General features: G+C 43.8%; 1 protein-coding gene across 1 annotated transcript; it reads left to right on the forward strand.

The window, feature by feature from the left end:
* The first annotated feature begins 3,580 nt into the window (after positions 1–3,580).
* On the forward strand, positions 3,581–12,347 carry DYRK4 (dual specificity tyrosine phosphorylation regulated kinase 4). The gene is given in 7 exon segments (XM_024733441.1): positions 3,581–3,691; positions 3,693–3,743; positions 5,335–5,395; positions 8,739–8,768; positions 8,771–8,867; positions 11,218–11,393; positions 12,106–12,347. Coding segments are annotated over 7 exon segments (702 nt in total). The 5' UTR covers positions 3,581–3,646.
* Positions 12,348–14,123: the final 1,776 nt, after the last annotated feature.

Here is a 14,123-nt window from a genome sequence, read left to right on the forward strand (position 1 = left end):
CGGCTGTTTAACAATAAACATTTATTAAGAGCCTACCCTGTGTTAGTACTAATATCATTAATTAGTCATCTGGACCAGCTTGATGAACCTGTTTTCTCTATGCTATTGATATTAGTACTTTCCACTGAAAATTACCTTAATGTGTGTCAAAACTGGCCTTGCAGAAAGCACTCATGACCTTTCTGTTGCCAAACCCAGGGTACACTTTCTCACCTTACCTTATAGACCCTATTCATTATACCCTGCTTAGTACATTTTATTTCTGGGCCCGTATGACACCATTCTTTTGTACTTTTCTCCCTGCCTCGCTGCCTATCTTCATTGTTTGTGGCTTGCTAATCTTTTGTGTCATCTACACCCACAGCTCTCACTACCATACCATATTCTGTGAGATTCCATTCTTTTCCCCCCTGGTCCTTTTTTCTTTCAAAGTTTGGGCAGCTTCAAGTTCCAGTGGTCACCAGTGTGACGGTGACTGCCAAGTCAGGATCTTTAAGCCCAGACCTTGCTCTTGACACAGACCACTTGATCATTTGATGTAAGTCATCACTGAATCAATACGTCTCCCCCTCCCCAGGCGTTTTCCCTCCTATGTTTTCTGTTAGTAAATAGCATCACTCAGGCAGCTGAGGTGCCTCAGGCACTTGCACCCTTCACATCCGTTCAGCAAGCTCTAGTCCATTTCCTGCATTTCTCAAAGCTGCTCTCTCCTTCCACTTGCTGCCTTTACTCTGACTACTAACTGGCATCCTTGCCTTGACTGGTAACCTACTCGGGCCTACCCATCAAGCCACTCTAGCCAGAGGGAGTTTCCTAAAATAAAATCTGAGCCCGAACACCCCTCTGCTTAAAATCCACACACATACCCCTTAGCCTGTTTAGTTCGCAAGCTATTTCTAATCAGGCTGGCCCCTGTCCGCTTCTTCAACCTTGTCCCATGCTACCCACGTTCACCTTTGACCCCCTGCCACACCACACTGGGTGCTAGTACCCGTGGCTCCAGGTCTTCAGATGGTTCTTATTTGCCTTCTTTCCATTGCTAATTCCTACTTGTCCTTGAAGACTGAAAATCAACTTGGCTCCTTAAAAAAATTTTATTTGAATGTCTGTCTCCTCCATGGACCAGACTGTATATTCCTCCAGGTGATGCTGCTGTCATCCAACTATTTAGTTTTCCTGCTTTTACCATGTTAACAAATTGAAGGATAAAAACCATATGATAATCTCAATAGATGCAGAAAAAGCTTTCAACAAAATTCAACACCCATTTATGCTAAACTCTCCAGAAAGGCATAGAGGGAACTTATCTCAATATAATAAAGGCCATATATGACAAACCCACAGCCAACATCGTTCTCAATGGTGGAAAACTGAAACCGTTTCCACTAAGATCAGGAACAAGACAAGGCTGCCCACTCTCACCACTATTATTCAACATAGTTTTGGAAGTTTTAGCCAGAGCAATCAGAGATGAAAAAGAAAGAAATCCAAATCGGAAAAGAAGGAGTAAAACTGTCACTGTTTGCAGATGACATGATACTATACATAGAGAATCCTAAAGATGCTACCAGAAAACTACTAGAGCTAAACAATAAATTTGGTAAAATAACAGGATGCAAAATTAATGCACAGAAATCTCTTGCATTCCTATACATGAATGATGAAAAATCTGAAAGAGAAATTAAGGAAACACTCCCATTTACCATTGCAACAAAAAGAATAAAATACCGAGGAATAAACCTACCTAAGGAGACAAAAGGCCTGTATGCAGAAAACTATAAGACACTGATGAAAGAAATTAAAGATGATACAAACAGATGGAGAGATATACCATTACTTGGATTGGAAGAATCAACATTGTGAAAATGACTATACTACCCAAAGCAACCTACAGATTCAATGCAATCTCTACCAAACTATCAATGGCATTTTTCACAGAACTAGAACAAAAAATTTCACAGTTTGTGTGGAAACACAACGGACCCCGAATAGCCAAAGCAATCTTGAGAAGGAAAAATGGAGCTGGAAGATTTAGGCTCCCGGACTTCAGACCATACTACAAAGCTACAGTAATCAAGACAGTATGGTACTGGCACAAAAACGGAATTATAGATCAATGGAACAGGATAAAAAGCCCAGAGATAAACCCACACACACGGTCACCTTATTTTTGATAAAGGAGGCAAGAATATACAATGGAGAAAAGACAGCCTCTTCAATAAGTGGTGCTGGGAAAACTGGACAGCTACGTGTAAAAGAAGGAAATTAGAACACTCCCTAACACCATACACAAAAATAAACTCAAAATGGATTAAAGACCTAAATGTGAAAGCCAAACACTATAAAACTCCTACAGGAAAACATAGGCAGAACACTCTTGACATACACCACAGCAAGATCCTTTTTGACCCACCTCCTAGAGAAATGGAAATAAAAACAAAAATAAATGGGACGTAATGAAACTTAGAAGTTTTTGCACAGCAAAGGAAACCGTAAACAAGACAAAAATACAACCCTCAGAATGGGAGAAAATATTTGCAAACGAAACAACTGCCAAGTGATTAATCTCCAAAATATACAAGCAGCTCATGCAGCTCAATATCAAACAAACAAACAACCCAATCCAAACATGGGCAGAAGACCTAAACAGACATTTCTCTTTCCTTTTGTTTGTTCACTTGTTTTTTAGATTCCACATGTAAGTGAAATCATACTGTATTTGTCTTCCTCTGTCATTAAATTCATTTAAAAAAATCTTTCCTGTATATTTGTACTTTGATTGCAAAGTGCCTCAAGTCCATTTTGGAAACATACAGGGTACAAAGTCATTTTTATTAAATCTTTATTTTGTTTTAAATCACTAAAAATTATTACGTCCTTACTGTACCCAAGTCAAACAACAGAGAAGTGACTACAAAATCCCTTGCCCTGCCCCCATCTAGGTAACCCGTTAACAGCATTTGCAAATAACTGTAATGTCCCATTTCTCCAACCTCAGTTTCCTCCTCTGTAAAATCTAGGCTGCCTGCAATACTAAATATCCTCTGTACATCCTCGTCTGCTGAGATTTTGTTGAACTTTTCTTTCTATACTTTATAGAACACAATGCACATAATGTATGGACTATACATTTTTACATTGTGCATTTTGCATGCTTCTTTTTCAACTTTCATACACGTCCTCCCTTGCCAAATCGCAGCACTTCAGAGGGCGTCTACCCCAGATTAATCAGACAATTTGAAAACTTAGCTTTATATTCATCTTATGTTTTTTGAAAGCTTGCCCAACAAACTTACTTCTCTAGAACAATGCCTACTTTAGAGTTCTTTATCAGTAACGTGAGGCTAACAACGCCCCGTGATAATCAGGTTGCTCTGAGGATGTGATGAGATTAGATGTGGGATGGGACCATTTGTACTTCCTTCTCCCTGTGAAGCCCGGAGAGTGAAAAGACGTCGGGGGTAGGCGGGGTTCTTAATTAATTATCGTCCACCCTCGCCTGAGCAGGTATGTGGAGCTGCGTGCTCTGGAGAGGAGATTTCCACGTGAGGTTTCTCTTTCCCCTGCAGTCTGCACCTACATCCGAAGCCGGTTCTACCGATCCCCAGAGGTGATCCTGGGCCATCCCTACAACAGGGCCATTGATATGTGGAGCCTGGGCTGCATCATGGCCGAGCTGCACACGGGCTACCCCCCTGTTCCCTGGGGAGAACGAGGTGGAGCAGCTAGCCTGCATCAGGGAGGTGAGGGGGACCAGGCTGCCTTCCAGCCGATGCCCTCGGGAGGGGTAACTTCCGCTCTCAGACTCCAGGCTGCATCGGACTCGCTCTAGGGCAATGGCCTGCATCTGTTCACGGGACAGGGTTGGATGTTTTGAAATTATGTACACTTCTGAGTTGACATCTAACCTTTTTATCATAAATTTAAGTAACTGCAAAGGATGTAACTCCCAGCATGTTGTGAATAGTGACATTTAAAATAAAACTGTTATACCGGTCTTTCAGATATATTCCAGAGAATCTAAAAACCAGGCTGACGTGACACCCATTGAAATCTGTGCACTGTTCAGTTGTTAGTTACCATCTTAACTTTCTGGGAAGAATATCACCCAATGAAAAGGCTTTACCGAGACCCTCACATGATTATTCATTATACCTGCTCTTCTTTTACCTAAAGGCATCTTGTTAAGCCAAATTAGACGACATGGGAGAAAATAATCCTAAAGATTGGAAATTTCACATTTTAGGATTTCCCCAGGGAACAAAAATATTTTGACTCTGAACAAAGACGTATCTAATTCCTCTCTCTCTCAACCTATCTATCCATTCATCCCAAATCTCCATTTTCTAGATTGTGTTAAAGTTAAAGGTTGGTTGGGGAGACACATACATCCTTGGGAATTAATGTAGAGATTCATCTTATGGTTGAAACTGATAATAAAGTATTCCACTAATTTAGTTAACAGTAGCTATAAATGATAGCTATGGTGGGATGAACACTGCCCTGGAAATCAGTAAACCCGGAGGCTAGTCCTCCTCTTTGGCAAGTCACTTCCCTGGTCTGGATCTCTGTAAAATGAGGGGACCAGAGTCCATGGCTTCTAAGGTTGACGATGGATGATTCCGTGAAGCATCCCTGAGCCAGTCCTCCTCCCATTTCCAAGGAGAACGGAGGGCGTGGGATCTGGGTGGAGGTTCCTACTGCCCCCAAACTGCAGCTTCCTCCTGACCTCAGTCAGCACGGCTCAGGAACAGGAGGGCAGGGTCATGAAGGGACAACCTGGGAACCTGGCTGCAAGGACAGGGGCCCGGAGCTGAGGGGGACACCCGTCGTTTCTCTCTTCTGTGTGCACCCCTAGAGGTTGCAGTGGGGAAAGGTGACCAAGCAGGTGTTACCCTTGTCTTTTCAGAAGATGCTTTGTCATATCGTGGTCTGATGCCCATCTGGTGATTTCCATCTCCTTTTCCTTTCCTCCCTTCCCATGCTCTGAGCTGGGATGTGTCACTCCTTAATTCAGGGGTGGTCCGCAGCTGCACTTGTTTACTTGCTTGGACAGTGGGATCTGCCTGCTGTCACGAGTGGCCTATCTAGCAGGTGCTGATGTCTGTTTAGAATAATGTGGGTGGTGTCAGTGCTCGGGATACTGAAACGGCCCTGGATCAGGAGTCAAGTCTCAGGCGCTGGACCCGCTCTGCCACTGGCTTGAGGTTATCGCCTAATATCCTGGGTCCTTATCTGTAGAAGACAACATTTAGCTGAAGTCCCACCCAGTTCTAACAGTCTTGGAATGTGTGACTCCAGAGGAGTGAATCCACTGCTTTGTCCTTGTGGAAGGTGCTGGGCTTGCCACCAACCCACTTCATCCAGACGGCCTCCAGGAGACAGACGTTCTTTGGTGAGTCCCAGGTCTGACTCTCTTTTTCCTGTTGTAGCCAATGAGGTTTCCCAGCCCCGGAAGACACCTTCGATGCCCTACACCCCATATGATGCTCTTCGTCTGGCCCCACCCCAAAAGGCAGGCTGTGCTTAGAGGTTTCTTTCAGAAAAGTAAAAAGATGCTGAGCCATGGTACCAGGGGCATGATGGAGATGGGTGGGGCAGTCACTGGGAGCGAGGTCTCGGCAGTGAAGATGCACAGGTGCCGAGAATGACCAGGTTCCTGCTCAGAAGGCCTACCAGCAGATCTTGAAACCCCAAAAGATTAGAACTCTACCCTCTCCTAACAGTTCTCCCCACCTCCCCTAGCAGCTTGCCTGCCCGCTCGCACTACGCACCGTGAGGGAAATCAGAGAGCAGAAGCGTCTTTGCAAGAACAGTGGGAAATTCCATTGCTACAGTTTATCATTAATGGAGCCTTATTCTTCCCTGCTGAAATTCTCTCAATCCCCCAGTCCCTCACTATTCCAGATTCATTGCAACTTTGGTATAAAATGGGTAAGCAAGGGCTGTCAGCTATGGCTTGTCAATTCTGTATAGGACATCTGCCTAATTGCTGGAATTAAGCTTCATCCACAGTCTCCATGCTGCACCGCCCCCATCCCAGTTCCCAGACTCTGGATTTTATGATCCTCTCTCTTTCAAGCCAAGCTGTGCTGTACAGGACGGACCGGTGGATCAATGAAGTCCAACTCGGGCAGGGCTTCTGGGCCACTGTGAACCAGAAGATGAAGCCAGTCCCAGATCTAAAATTCCTTTGCTGAGGGATTCCCGTGTACAAAAAGCCATAGTGGCCCTAATGTCAGCCAAGTGGAGTAAAGCCAGATGTGAGGGATGAGGGCTCCACAGACGGGCTCCCTGCCATCCGGAACGACATTGTCGTCAGCTTAGTTCACAGGCTCACACTGTCGTTCCCAGCCCTCCTGCCTCTTATTTTCACCCAACGGTGGCCTCAAAATGGGTAGACAAATCACATAATTTCTCTCCACATCTTGTCCCATCAATAGGAAAGTCAAAAAACACCACCCTGGGGGACCCTCCTGGACAAAAGTGTTTCACTCATGTTGCCGGGCAGTCAGTATATATTGGTTCAGCCACCTGGGGGTTAAAATGTAGTCTATTTCTGTACCAGCTGGTTAAAAAGCCACAGCCCTGAGCCCACGATCCAGAAACTAAAATTTTAAGGTCTGGCAAGAAAAGGTCCTCCAGGATCCCCCTCCAATGCCAAGACTGTCGTCCACTCGGATTGGTCAGTCCCATACCGGAGCGGAGCATCTGGCCGACTCGCCGGTATAACTTATGCATGGGGCAGTGGAACTGGTCTCTTGACCCCAGATGTCCTTTTCCCCTCCACCACCTTTAATTCAGCCTTTTGGATTTCAAAGGACTTAGGGAAAGACAAGTAGGAGCATTGATGTTCCCTCCTGCTAGACAAAGACAGTGTGGGAAGAGTCACATCTCAAGCCTATAACCCTGAACTCAAGAGACTGTACTTGAGAGAATCAAAAGGAAGGGAACATAGGCATTTTGGTAAGAGGGTACCAAAGACAGACGCATGTCCATTTCATAGAGTACCCGATTTTTACCGTCAGCACCAAGCTTCCGAATGTGATTTTGGTAGCAAAAGCACACATCTTCCCTTCCTGCGTAAGAAAGGACGTTATTGGGAGCTGCTTCCTCATCCGTGTTTCCCAAATTTTATTTGACTATAAGAGTCATTTGGGTTCTTGGGAAAAATTCTAATCCCCAGGATCCTCCTGTGGTATAGTGCGTTTGAGGTGGGACTCAAAGTCTGTATGTTTTTTACAGCAGCTTATGATGAGGCGAGTTTGGAAACACTATATCCACTTAAGTTCTTGGCTCTCCCTTCCCCAGGTTTGGGCTGCCAACAGGTCCTCAGCCCCCAGCCACTCCTAGTTAATACCCTTAATTAAGAGGAAAGTTGTTTCTTCAAAGGTAGCAAGATATGTAGGTGCTCCAGACAGCAAGAGGAGGTGGGGAGAATAATGAGATATTGGGGAAGGTCAGAGAGGTAGGAAAAACTTGTACAAGAAAAGCAATTACATAAAGATGACTGTAGGAGCTATGTTATTTGTAAGGCCGTGAATCTAATTCTTCTTTGGCCATTTATGAAAAGACAATATAGGATAAGGTGGGAGCCCTGGTGCCACAGTCAAAAAGGAGTTCACAGGACCTATGCCCTATGCAGTACCCCCAGCCCATTTTTTCCTATATAAACACACAGATACCCATGTGTGTATATACACACATACACACACTCACGGGCTCTTCTAGGAATTCAGTAAGAGCAGGTGTTCTGTTGGACGCCCTGCAAATTGTATTGATTGCAAAAGTAATTAGAAGTATTTCATTATGTACCTTCCAGGACGTCCATTGTATGAACCCCGAGTTTTTGTGAGAATTTCATGGAATGTGTCAATTTTGCATGTATGTATATACATATCCGCCCTTTTACATGTATATTTACAAGGTGTGAGCATACATGGTCACCTTTCTGAACATGCTCACCACGACCTAGATGTCCAAACGAATGGTCTTGCCTTCAAGGCATTGCACTGTGTTCTCAGGCCACCTTTGGACCTGTCTTCAGGGGTTTCTTTTCAGCAATGACAGAAGATACATTTGGTGAGGGCTTTAATCAGTGGAAATGGCTGAAGAAAATCATTCCAAGCAGTGTCTTAGGCCACCAACCAAGTTTGATCATTCCAGTTATGGACAAAATTTTGACGCGACTGTCAAAATAAGAAATGAGGTTAACTTGCTTGTGTGGCTTGTACATGAGTTCTGAAAGTCAATCCTTCTCCTAAAATGACTTTCCTGTTATTCCCCACGGGCGTCCCAAATTCTCACGTTTTGGGGTGAGGAAGGATCAAGGGCATAGATAAGCCAAGAATGGACAACATGCTTTTTGTTCAGAGGGGACCGTTTCTGTCACTTCAGATTTACTTTACTATTATTATTATCATCGTCATCATCATCATTATTATTTTACGTTGGTTAATGTTAAACCATTAAAATCATTTGATTGATTCCAGGAGGAGGAGGTGGTGGCTCAGAACATGCCGAGTAGTAGGAAGTTATTTGTAAAAGTAAATTGTATTCATTGGATAATGTACATGTGGTTATTTTAAACTAAGACTGCGGGTGTGTTTGTCTGTGTGTGAGGGGGCGGGAGAGCTGCCGAGACCACTCCCAGAAGCAGCATGGTTGAGTGAGCAGCTGTGATGTGACCAATGCATATTCACACCTGGAACTAAACACATAATGTTGTATCTCTAAAGATTCCAAAGGTTTTCCTAAAAATATAACCGACAAAAGGGGAAGAAAAGATACCCGGATTCCAAGGATCTCACCATGGTGCTGAAAACCTACGACACCGGTTTCCTGGGCTTTCTGAGAAAGTGTTTGGTGTGAGTTTGTCAGGGTGTCTTTGCTTTTGGGTTTCCTCTTCAATACTGTACTTTCCCACATGTTTGCTGGTGAAAGCCTGGGGCTGGGAGGCAGTCATGGGACATAATAAACACGGACCATAGATCTTTAGAGTCTACGAGATGCTTTCCTATCTGTTGCCTCGTCAGACTGCTCTCTCCACTGTCCATCCTGTGTGGTCAGTGGGACAGGTGACTTGATGTTTTGAGACATGGAGCCTGAGGCTCGAGAGATTCAGTGACTTGCCCTGGATTACACAGCGTGTGGGTCGAGCTTGCTTCCTTCTTGCCCTGACTGCCTGGGAGCAAGGTTGTAGGCAAGTCCTCAATGTTTTCTGCTTCATGGACTGAAGCCAAGGTCTTCAGAGAGTCTGTTGTATCAATAACTATTTGCATACATGCCCAGTACAAGCTGGTTTCAGGCCCCTTCCCACCCATTCCCCTAGGATTTAGAGTCTAAATCCTCTCATATTAGGGAACTAGGGATAGGGTGATCTATAAACCATTTAGTATGTACAGCTTTTTAGAATCTATAGGCATATTTTGAATCTTAGAAAGTAGGCTCTGTACTTCACCCATCATAGTATTGATAAAAAAAAAACACCCCAATAGTCCATAAAGCACCTTAGAACAGTACCTAGTTTAGAAGGTATTTAGAAAATGCTAGCTGTTGTCACCAATTTTAAAGAGGTTATGCAAGTCTGTCTCCACTGAGTGGCAAATAAATTAGCCATGTGGTATTGGACAAGTCATTGTCTCTCTGGGCTTCAGTTTCCTTTTCTGTAGAGTGGGGTATTCCTAAGGTCTCTTCCAGCTGTTTTAGTCCTATAACTGTTTAGTGGTTTTAGAAGACCATATCTTTATGTTCTCTCATTCCTTCAGTGCGATGAAGTAGTTTTAGCAAAATACTACTCTTCTGGCAGTTGTGCATCTGGAGTTTAGGTACTAGCTCAGAAAATAAACCACCAGGGCCTGCCGAAAGTTTTCCCATCTGCGGGGTCATGCTACCCATCTGAAAAATGGAGACAGAGAAGGATCCTGTACACCATCATGACCCCCACTCCACCCCAGCCTCTTGCTGAGGCGATAGAATGAATGGCCATTAACTCGTAACAGAAACTCAGTACTGAGACAGAGGTGGGTAATCCAGAAACTCAGAGCCAGGAATGAAATTATTCTCCTTTTTAGTGCAAAGGGCTGGTTGCTCACGCCTTGTAAGAGGCAGTCATGCTGTCAGGGCCTGTTGTTTTATTACTTCGTATTTGGCTACTTAGCAAGTCTTTGAGAGACTAAAAGTTTTGGGTCAGATTTAATAGGGATAAATGTAAAGTTCTGTGTCTAGATTTTATAGGCTAACTCTAGGAGTTCAGGAGAGGCGAGGTGTAGCTTAACAGCAGTTCATTGGACAAAGAACTGGGAACTCGAGTTGTTTAGACCTCGATGAGTCTGAAATATTAATGCCATCTCCTCGCAATTAGTAGCTGTTCCCAGCCTGATGGACACCAGTTAGATAACAGCTGAGATTTCCTATCTAGGAAGGAACTGATCGTGTCGTATGATCAATAATTAGTAGTCATGTAAATGTTTTCAGATAGTTGAAGGGTTGTGACATAAAAGATGGATTAGTTGTCTCATTCTGTATGATGCTAATGGGTGGAATTTAAGACCAGGTCAAAGTTACTAGGCTAAAAGTTCCTGAGAAGTGAATCTTGGCTCAATCAAAACGAACAACTTTTAAAGAATTGGAGTTTTTAAAAACTGGAATAGCTAGTTCTGTGAGTTAGTGCCATGTTACTAAAATTACTCAAGAAAGGCAAGATGATTCCATGGTGGGTCAAGTGTGTTTTGTCAAGTGTATTTTGTTACTGCATTAGCAGTTTGGATTATCTCCAAGTCCCCTCATGATCTTAATATTCTAGTGTTCTATAATGTTCTTTGTGATATACTTGGAGGTCCAAATTCCATAGTTTGGGAATCACAGTTAAGCATCTCTTCATTCTGATGTTCTTAGTTTACTAAACCCTGAATCCCACTGGTTTCGACTTTCTACAATATTTCTTGTAACGGAATTTGGGCTGTGAGATATTCCTTGGCTTGTCATACACGTTTTCTAAAAAGATCATTTCCAATAGTTGCCTCCAGGTCCTTTAAAATTATATGTCATAAGCTCTGTTCTATGGTATCTTTGAGTTTTAACATAGCTTAAATGGGTTCTTTAAAAATGAACCATTTTTATATCTTATTTAGGTTCTTTATTGGGGTCTTTGAAAATATTTCATTATTAAAAAGGGAAATAAAACCCTAACCAATGCTGGGCTTTGTTGGTGTGTAGCTGGGAGCCTTCTCTTCGCGTGACCCCTGACCAGGCCCTCAAGCATGCTTGGATTCATGAGCCGTGGAACCTCAAAGCACAGCCCAGGCTTCAGACCTTGAGGAAAGCCAGTCTCTGTTTCCCTTCTGAGGCCAGGAAGGGCAAGGTTCAAGGGCAACATCACTTGGGCAAACAAGGTACAGTCCCTCAAATAGCCAGTCCTATTTCCTTAATCCAGGGGGTCAGACGTCTCTGGAGGATTGCATGCCAAGTTCTCTGAGCTCAACCTTGGTTAATTATTCTGGCTTCATCACTACTGGCCTGACACTTCTTAATTTGGGGATTTTCCTCTTTCAGGAAACTTGGTTGTGGCTGGGTTCTCCTCTTTTTTTGCCCTCTCATCATTAGGAATTTCCGTGTTTCTCCTATCTCCAATTCCTATTCCCCTCCTTTCCTTTTCTTTCAATGCGTCCTCCTCTGCAAGCCCTATAATTACCTTTTGAATTTTTATCACACAGATTATGGAATTATGCAAATATCTTTTATATGCCATATAGCTTCACGGTTATGTCCTTGGTCACTGGAGTCAGGCTGCCTGGGGTAAAGTCTGGCCCTACCACTTACCAGCTGTGGGCCCTTGGGCAATTTACTTAACCTCTCTGTGCCGCAGTTTCTCCATTTATGAGAATGAGAATAATGCCTATTCTCTCTGGTTGCAGGAAGGATCAAAGGAACCAGTAAGTGTAAAGGGCTTAGAATAATGCCTGGCACACAGAATGTGCTTTACAAATGACTTGTTTTTGTATCATTACAACCAGATTTCCCCCAAATGACTTACAGCCTAATGGACAGTTAGAATGTAATTCATATTTGAACACTTACTTGTTCCCGCTCTCTCCTCTTTGGCAGAGGTGATCCTTCAAATAGAGACTAAAGACAAAATCAACGAAGGCGCCACTGAACAGGATCAGAACTCAGGTAGTCAGCAGGGCTCTGTCCAGCACACAGCTAAAGTCCAGCTGCCTCATCTTGCAGAAGCTTCCAGAAAGCCCGAGGCAGTTGTTGGGCCAGCGGAGTCCAAGGCCTCCACAGGACAACAAAACAAAAACTGCTCCCCCAAGAACACAAACATTTTACCACCTATTGTGTGACCTGAGAGGAGGGTGTGTCCCGTTCCTTTCCACCAGTGATTTGTATTAGAGACAGCACTTATATTGTACAATACTTAAGACTGTTGTTTTTTAATGCATAAAGGTTTAAAAAAAAAACCCGTCTAGTCACATGGCCTACTGGCATGATTCCTATGATGAGGGAGTGGAAAGGATGTCCTTGCACCCATGCTCCTTCCTTATGCCCTCAATCAAATACAACAATGGGTGCATGTGTGGGGAGATGGGGTGGGGAGAGAGTTAAGTACTCAGTGTTACAGCATCACTGAGAGGACTCTAAATGATAAAAAAAAAACTACTTTTTTCCTCTTGCCCAAGACAGTTAGTCAGGATTCTGGTTTGAAAATGACAGAAGCTGAGTTCCAACTAGTTTAAACAACAAAGGACATTTATTGGTTTATGTGACTGGGGAATCAGGAGGGCTAAGTGTAGTAGACACAGCAAGATCTAGGAGTTCAGACAAGATCATGGAGCTCAGACTCCCTCTCCCCCATTAGTCTTGCTTCTTTTTATGGTTAACTTCACTCTGAAGACAAGCTCTGCCCAGAAGTTAAGATGACCACTCTCAGCCAGTCAGAAGATGCAGTCTTCCCGCTGGTAGGAAAGTCTCAGAGGTGATTGATCGGACTTGAACTCATCACTGTGTCTGAGACATTGGGGTCCTCTGATTGGCCAGCCTGGGTCACAAGCCCACAGTGTGGTGTGGTGTGGTGGCAGCGCCATGACTGATGCTTCTCCAGGACCCCATGGAGTAGGGCACAACAGGTTTCCCAAAGGACGGAAGACGAGCAAACTACAGGATGTATCCACTCATCCACCACCTGCCCTTCTCGTCTTTACCTACACGAATTCAGTCTGTATACGGTTGTAATTATGGTACAGATAAATGTGTACAAGACACTCAAGATCATAACATCATAAACATCATACATGGCTTCATAGTTTTCATTTTAATCAGTGTGTAACTGTCCATGAAGGGAGACACCAGGTAATTGAAGCTATGGGTTTGGATGAGATCACCTAGGGAAGATGGTAGAGAGTAGCAGAGGGTCAAGAGAAAGTCCTGGGAAAGACAAACATGTAAGGGCTTGACCAAGTGGAGTAGAGCCCCTGAGAGACGTAGAAAAATAGGGAAACTAGAAACCAGAGGAGGAGGAAGTTTCTAAAAGGAAGGATGGAGAATAAAAAATAGCTGGAGAATGTAAACTTCAGAAAATGCTTCTAAAGCGGGGTGACATGGACATTAACTCAGAGCAGTGTCAGAAGAGGTGACTTGTCCCAGGTCCTACAGCCAGAAAGGTACAGAACTGGCAACAGAACTCAGGTATTCTGGACGTTTTTTGACACCGACTGTCTGCAACCACGGATAGAGCTGAGGTGGACAGCTGTGCTGCAGAGACAGGACAAGGAGCCAAGTCCTGGTAGCCTAATTAAGAGGATTTAGATTGGATACTGAAAAATATTTACAAGGTTATAAAGGGCTGAAATGACGCTTGATAAATCGTGGCTTATTTTTAGGGACCACTTGAAAGCAGGGGAGCCGCAAGGCACAGACGGGGGGATCCAAAGACAGCAGGCCGAATGGCGTCTGGTGGGGTCTCTGGGGCCGGCAGTAGTTCTCTTCTGCTAAAGCCATCAGGTTCTTGTTTCCTCGCTGAGATTGCTTCACCTTACCGTCCCATTGGATGCCAAGGAAACAAAATACCCGAAGCCATTTATTTGTTGTTTTTTTTTTTTTTTTTTTTTTTTTTTTTTTTT

This window comes from Neophocaena asiaeorientalis, unplaced genomic scaffold (genome assembly GCF_003031525.2).
Source record: "Neophocaena asiaeorientalis asiaeorientalis breed wild unplaced genomic scaffold, Neophocaena_asiaeorientalis_V1.1 scaffold150, whole genome shotgun sequence".
Lineage (NCBI taxonomy): Eukaryota > Metazoa > Chordata > Mammalia > Artiodactyla > Phocoenidae > Neophocaena > Neophocaena asiaeorientalis.